This window comes from Coturnix japonica, chromosome 2, assembly GCF_001577835.2.
Source record: "Coturnix japonica isolate 7356 chromosome 2, Coturnix japonica 2.1, whole genome shotgun sequence".
Lineage (NCBI taxonomy): Eukaryota > Metazoa > Chordata > Aves > Galliformes > Phasianidae > Coturnix > Coturnix japonica.
In genome coordinates this window covers 40,738,672-40,746,097 of record NC_029517.1, presented here as the reverse complement: position 1 = coordinate 40,746,097, position 7,426 = coordinate 40,738,672, and the positions used below count along the sequence as shown (strand labels likewise).

Sequence of the window (7,426 nt, the reverse complement as noted above, 5' to 3'; positions counted from 1 at the left end):
ATCATGTGAGGGATATGTGGAGAGATATGTACATCCAAGGGAAAGAGTATCTGCAGCATTTGGCAGTTGTGCCTGTCTCCATCAGGGAGTTTGGAGAGGGCTTGGATTTTGCCAGTCTGGAACGGATGGGTGACTTTATCATTTGTGAGCTTCATTTCTGCAGGAGGTGTCTCTGACTTTCCCATAAAACCAGATTTTTGTTTGCTACTTTGTGTTGGTTTTTTTTTTTTTTCTGATCGTTGATGCTGCTAAATGATCATGGAAAAAAATCTTCCTGGAAGCATCCACCTCAGTGTCTTTTTGCTTTGTATTGCCTGCTCCATCCAGATTTGACTTCTCTGTGACTGCCAGTGGTACTGGCATACATCACTGTGTGTTACAGTAAGTTTACTTGGCCAGTACGGCATCACCTTTGAATGCTTTTGTCAGCCATATGAATGCTGGAATTCTCACTACAACTGTATTTTCTATTAACTTCCAGTCTTCTACTTAAAACCTTTATTAATGGCTGGAGTAACGGAGTCTTGTTGAGCTCTCTGCTGGCAATGCTTTAAAGTGTATTTTAATGGTCATTTTGACTGACGTTACCGAACAACTCTTGATTTATAACTGTAAACAAAGTCAAATGAACATATTTGCGGAAGAGATGGGAGCTGGTGAGACTGGTCTCTAGTTGTGTTATGAGAGAAATGCTAGATAAAACAGGAAATCATTGTGAGCTCCTAGAGTAAAGTGCATGAGTGTTGACGACTGGAAGCATCCTGGTAGCTGAGGAGCACTGTTGGACCTGTTGAACTGCACTGTCCTTCATACCAGGTGTCCAGACCTGTTCCTAGAACAGGATCAGAAATGGATGAGCAACAGGAAGAAGAATGACAAATCCTCATTTTCTTTCCAAGACTGATTCTAATACCAAGAGGAGTGGTTTGGGAGAAGGTGGCCTACTATGATGCCTCCTCTGCACAAAGGGGAAAAAGCCATGCTCTAGAGTAAAAAGATAGTAGAATTGTTTGACTTGGAAGGAACCTTTAAAGGTCGACTAGTCTGTCACTCCAACATATGTGTGTAATTCAACCTTATGCTTAAAGAATAACCACTGACCTATGCGTTGTATGAAAACAAAACTACCAACTTCTTAAACCTTTCCATCATTATTTATATTTAATGTCATTATACCGTGTTGTTCTTTTTTTTCTTAGTCTGTGCTTCTGTGTCAGCTTTGCGTCCTCTCAGTTACTCTGAATGGCCTTCCAAGGAACCTCGATGTAAAAATGTGGGTTTAAGAATGAGTCAGCTTTGCTTCACTCAAATACCTGTCTATTTTCTTTCATAGTTCAATAGTCTCTCTCTACCTCATTCATCACTTGGAAATTCTTGTTCAGCTAAAATTACATCTTTGATCATCTGACATTTTGAAAATCCCTGCTTTATTTTTGTCTGTTGATAGTATTATCTCATCCTTTCTCATCAGCAGATTTCAAAGCCCTCTTTCAAAAACGGAGCGGCGTTATCCACGGTAGTTTGGTACCTGGAGGGAGCAGAGTTTGTTCCAGGTGACAGAGAAGAGGAAACCATCCAGCTTTGGTGAGCCCCAGTCCCTGGCTGTGGGTTCCTGAGCCCGTCGCTAATAGTGAGCACCTGATTCAGGAAGTCTAATCAGAGCACAGCTTACATCCTGCTGGCTCATCCTCCATATACCTTTCAGGTAGCTGTGAGTATTACTAGGGAGACTGGGAGGGGCTCAGTGGGAAGAAAACTGAGGTCAGTGTTCACCAGGAAGAAGCTTGGCCTGAGCCAAGCACTGCCCTGAGCACACACATGCACAGGATGTGGGGCAGAAAGCCTCATGATGACTAGGAGCACCTCTGAATTTTGTGCAGAAAAAGGACATGCTGTCTCCATTTAGAGAGGCGCTGGGCAGCTGCTGGGTGCGGCCTATTATTCCGCACATGAATTGGCTCATGTCCTCCCCAAGGGCAGGGCAAGGCATGCGGGCTGCTGCCATCTTGGTGCTGTTCCTCAGCGCCCTCTGAGCTCCAGACCTTTCTTATCTTGCTGTCACCAGGAGCCTCTTATGGGTTGTTTTTTGCTTGTTCACCTTCACTTTTGCCAGTCCAGCACAGGCAGCCTTTGCCCTTGTCTGTAAAGCAAGGTCTCAGGTCTACCTAAAGGACCTGCCTGATTGTACTGACAGAAGGGTCACAGAGTGGAGCTAAGGAAAACAAGCTACTGTGTCGCACTGTATTGCTTAATTAGTCTAGGCTCTTGATGGATGGTTAGCTCAGCAGATCACGGTGTGTATGCCACTAGTGTCACATCTGTGAGGTTGATATGTCATGCCAGCTTGCAAGTGATGTGTCATTGAGTTCAGTGACATCTGTGAGACTTTCCTGCCGCTGATAGCTGCAATTTGTCTTGGTCTTCCTTTTGAAAACGGGTAATAGATGGGCTAGCCCATTCCTTGGGGCAGTGGGTTATATTATATATATATATTCAGTGACTTGTAATGAATAGTAAGAATTTAAACTCTTTTTGTAGCTAGGAAGACATTTTCTTAGCACGGTAATGCCTTCCAGAGCTATTCTCATTGTCTGCATTATTGCAGTTCCTTACCTAAAGTTGTCAGCATCAGCAAAGTGCTGATGGTAGCATTCACCACAGTGAATTGTGAAGGGTATATGTGTGTGCTTGAGCATTTTTGAGTCTGTTTGTTGTATCATGAGGGACGTTATCTGGAGGTGAGCTTCTACTTATGTTTCTAATACAGAGTGATCATGACAACAGCACTACTACATTTTAATACTTCTTCTCATGGTTGCCCTTAGGTGTTTTTAAGTTTTGTCTGCTATCTGTAGTCACATTTGAATGCTGGGTGGTTGTTTCGCTACCAACAGCCTAAGAAAGATGAAAGTCTGATGAGTTGTCGTGTAGCAAAAAAGAGCCACCAGGAATATTTTCCAGTGCAGGTTTTCCAACTCGTACTTTGGCTGCTACTACATCGCTGATTTTTGCCTTTACATTTTTATTTTTTTTATGTCAGAATCTGAATGTTGCTTTGAGACTTTCCTTCCTCTTTCAGACCCGATTAATAACGTGTAGATCTGCAAGCAGCTACTGTGGCATCTTTCTTTGCCTTCTGCTCTGTAATCAAATGCTACCATTCTTTGTGTGGTTTCTAAATTATGGCAGGCCTTCCCTACACAATCTCTGTCTTTGCTTTCTTTTTGCTTTGCCAGATGTTTATACCATTAATGAAAACGGGTATTTTTGGAACAAAGAACATTATTCATTTTAAAAGATATTTGTTAAAAGATGCTTCAAATGTATTAACTCATACTGGAAAAAAAATATATCTTTTTCAAGATTTATTTAAAAACAACAGCAAAAACAAAAAACCCACCACATTTTCAATGTTAAGTAAAAAAAAAAAGAAAGAATTGCCATCCTGAATTATGGTGATTAAGTCATTAAAAAATGCCTATATATACCTATACGTAGACAATCTGGATACTTGAAAGAAAACAAAGCTAGATTTATAGCACAACGTAATGCACTGGCATCTTTGTGCACGTTGAGTATGTTTTGTGTCCTTTTTTACATAATGGCAGAAGGTGACGCCTTTCCTGAGATGAAACTTTTAACAGCAGCTGATATTGTTAATAGATTGCTAAATGTCTGAGCAAACAAAGCCTACGCAGATCAGCTGAGGAATAAAAAATATGGTAATAACCACCTTCTCCTCGAATAAACAAAGATACTTTTCAAATGCACTTTGAGATAGCAAGTTGTTTCTGCTCTGCAGCCATTGAGTCCAATCGTTTCTTGATGCTGGTGGAAAACAAGCAACAGAGTGTAGTACTTGCGGTGAGTCAAGGCTGCTGTTACATCTGAGCAGTGACTTCTAAATGCGGCACATAAACCATTACGTGTCTGTCTGCCAGATCTCACATCTAGGACAGCTTCTGTCATAGTATTCAGAAAATCTGAAATCAAAGATGAAGTTATCATCAAAGACTGGCCGACTTAAATGCCTGTGCATCTTCTGAGCTTCTTGAAGTCCCTGTTTTTGTCAGTTTATTTTGGTCAGTTGGTGCGGCACGTGTTACAGAGCTTCTTGGTCCCCTGTGGACTGTGTGTGGAACGATCCAGTAGACTCGGTGGGGTAAGTGATGTGAAGTCCACACCACTTACAAATATCTCCAGGTAACTGCCAGTTCTTAAAGAGCATCTTCAGGTACTTCTTAAATTTTTCCCCCATGAAGAAATAGATGACTGGATTGAGGCAACAGTGAAAAAGGCCAAGGGTTTCAGTTACTTGAAACGCGTAGTCCAGGTTCTTACTTACTTGACAGCTTCCAATGACTCCAGTGGCTTCCAGCAGTTGTAATAAAATGACGATATTGTAAGGGGTCCAGAAGAAGAAAAACACAACCATGACAGCAAAGATCATCTTCACAGCCTTATTCTTTTTCTCATTTCTACAGTGAAGTAAAGTTTTAATAATCATGGAGTAACAAAATGCCATAACTATAGAAGGGAGTAGGAGCCCAAAAATGTTGATTTCCAAAGTGTAGAAGAGTTTCCATGTCATGTAGTTGCTTGGATATCTCAGCTTGCAAGTAGTATAATTTTGCTCAACAGAAGATTCTCTAAATACAAGTTCTGGAACTGAGGCTAAAAGAGCTACCAGCCATACAATAAGACTGGCAATCAGGCCATGGAAGGCAGTTCTTGCTTTCATGGAAAACACTGCACGAACAATTGCCAGGTATCTGTCTATGCTCATAAGCATAATAAAAAATATCCCGCTGTAGAACCCAACCAGATAGATCCACGAAATAATTTTACACCAGGGAGTTCCAAAAACCCATTGGTCTATCACAAAATAAGACCAGAACGGCAGGGATAAAACAAAGAGCAAATCTGAGATGGCGAGGTTTAACAGGTACACATCAGTCATGCTCTTCAGTCTCTTGTATTTAAAGAGGACCACAATGACCAGAGTGTTTCCTATTAGCCCAACCAGGAATACCAGGGTATACAGAACAGGGAGGAAAGAGGCTGAAAACCTCTTGACGGTTTCCTTACTGCAAGGTTGTGGAGCATCATTATAATTATCATAAAAGTCATAAAAGGTTGAAGTGCCAGTTTCAAGGGACTCCGTACTTGAAGGACTCATGTTTTTTTCCCCAGTTCCTGAGAATGAAAGAATATGAAAAGGTCAGTCAATCTCTGCACGTGGCTGCTCTGAATCGTGTAGAGAAGTCCGCAACGCTCAATGGCTAGCTTGCAGTTCTAATGCATTTCTCATTACAGATTCTCAGTATTTAAGTATCATGGGATTCTTATGCAATGCTTGCAAAAGTACTGTCCTTAGCATGCGTGCCCTTCCAAAACTGCAGGTCAGATGTGTCAAGAACACTGAATGCCATTGAAGCTGCAAAGAAGAAAGCAAACAGGAATGAAAGATACAGACCAGAGGTATCAAATCAGAGAGAGAGAAATTCTGTGTGGAGTAAAGAGCGAAGCCACTGTTCATAGCAGTTTGAGATTTTACCCATCTTTCCAGTCAGACAGACATCACTGAAAGCAGACAGAAATAAAATACATCTGACCCTGCTAATGAAATGATGCTTACTGAAGGGTGACATCAGTTCTCAGTAAGTGCTCTCTGTAGTAGCAAAGCTGAATAACAAGAATTTGTCATTTTCACATGTAAATCCTTTTCTAATAGACAGAGTTTTAAGTGACGTTACTTTGAGGTTGACTAGATCACATAGTGGGCACAGTGCAAATATGTTGTGGACGTGTGTCATCACATCGCAGCAAGCTTCATTCCTTAGCCTCACACACCAGAATTTTTGCAAGCTGGAATTACGTCTTTCCCCTTTGTTTTGTGAATGGGAATCAGAGAAAAAGTGAGTATCATCTGTTTGACTTCACACTGTATAATGTTGCTGATAAGCAGCAAACACTGACTGTCATTAACCTGACCCCTTCCATGCATAGTTGCTGTTGTGACACCTTTCCAGTCTAGAGCTCCATTCTGTTATACACAAAGAATATAATCTGAATTACAAATCATGGCTACAAAACTGTTTGGCAGCGCTAGTCTAGAGATGCAGTAACAGCAGCTAAACATACCTGAATCTAACATACCTTCAGAATAGCTAATCTACTTCAGTATTTTAAACCTAAAACATATGCTCACATAATGCGCATGCACATAACTCCGATTATGCGGGATTGCTGAAAATTGCTTTTAAAATTACTAAGCAGCAACACAAGGTAGAAGATATACAGTCATATACATTATAAGCAGGTATGACAGACAACTGCTTCTGCCACTATGTTTTGTAAATATTACCTTTTCTCCCCTTTTTCTTTTCAAATGATGCAAAGAAGCTCCTCAGTTCTGGTGGAACAGAATTGCTTGTTTCTGGCCAGGTATCTCTGCCAGTGAAGTGCTGCCTATGCTGTGATACCCAGCAGCTGCAAAAAGCAGATGTCAATAGGTAGCTGCATCTGTCGGCGGAAACTCTGTATTTCCTTACAGATAGTATCACGAGTGCTTCTCTCCTCGATGCTCACAAGAGATGGTCCTTTGAATGCAGAACAGAAATAAAATGCATCTTGTAGCGCATAAGGCAGTACAAAGTTTCCAGTGAGAATTGACTGAAGCCACGTCATCTTTCTCAATAATTATTAAAAGCAGGTGACAGTGAGGAGCTCTTGTTCAGCAGAACTTTTGTTCTTTCTTATGGGTTGTAAAATGTACCTCAAACTTCAAAAAAGTAGCGAAAGGATCATTTGTACTGAGCAAAGAGGAGGAAGGCGCTCAGTGGTTGTGTGGGAGGTGTTTCTAGTCCCGCTCTGTAGGATACCCGGTTTTCTAAGTCATACCATGTATCTGTAGAAGAAAAAAGCTGTCTAGACTTAGTGTAAGGAAATCTCTCTATTCATTGTTCTTTGCTTTTCCTAATGCCTGCTGGTCTTGTTATGGAAAGAAACAAAGGCACGCCAATTCACGCCTTTTTGCTTGATGTCTCCCACAGCAGGTTTTATATATAGCGAAGCTACCGCTGATCTTACACCAATGCTGATAGTGGTCAAAATATCAAATGAGAAGTAGGGTGTGTGTGGTGTAAGGGCAGGTGGAGCTGAGGTTTCCTATGGTTCTTATCATGGCAGGAAGCCCAGCTATTTCTACTAATTTCTCTATAAATCCCCCAGCTCTATTTTGGGGAGGCCTGGGAAGGAGAAGAATGCACAGGGCACGTGCTGGCTAAAATAGGATGGTTCTGAATCCCTCTGGCAGAGCAGCTGTGCCAGCAGCCTGCAAATGCCGCTCTCCAATGTGTTCTATGAAAGGCCAGCCAAGCAAAAGTAAAAGCAATTTCTCAACAGGGAAGGCTGCTTGCTTGAT

The 7,426-nt window shown here is 41.5% G+C and overlaps 1 protein-coding gene across 1 annotated transcript; it reads right to left on the bottom strand.

Moving 5' to 3' along the window:
• Window positions 1-3,387: 3,387 nt before the first annotated feature.
• Window positions 3,388-7,023, bottom strand: CCR4 (C-C motif chemokine receptor 4). Its single transcript, XM_015854091.2, has 2 exons — window positions 6,368-7,023; window positions 3,388-5,196 (listed from the first exon to the last, which is right to left on the bottom strand). The coding sequence occupies exon 2, from the start codon at window positions 5,177-5,179 to the stop codon at window positions 4,103-4,105; it is 1,077 nt and encodes a 358-aa protein (XP_015709577.1). The 5' UTR covers window positions 5,180-5,196; window positions 6,368-7,023; the 3' UTR covers window positions 3,388-4,102.
• Between the last annotated feature and the right edge of the window lie 403 nt (window positions 7,024-7,426).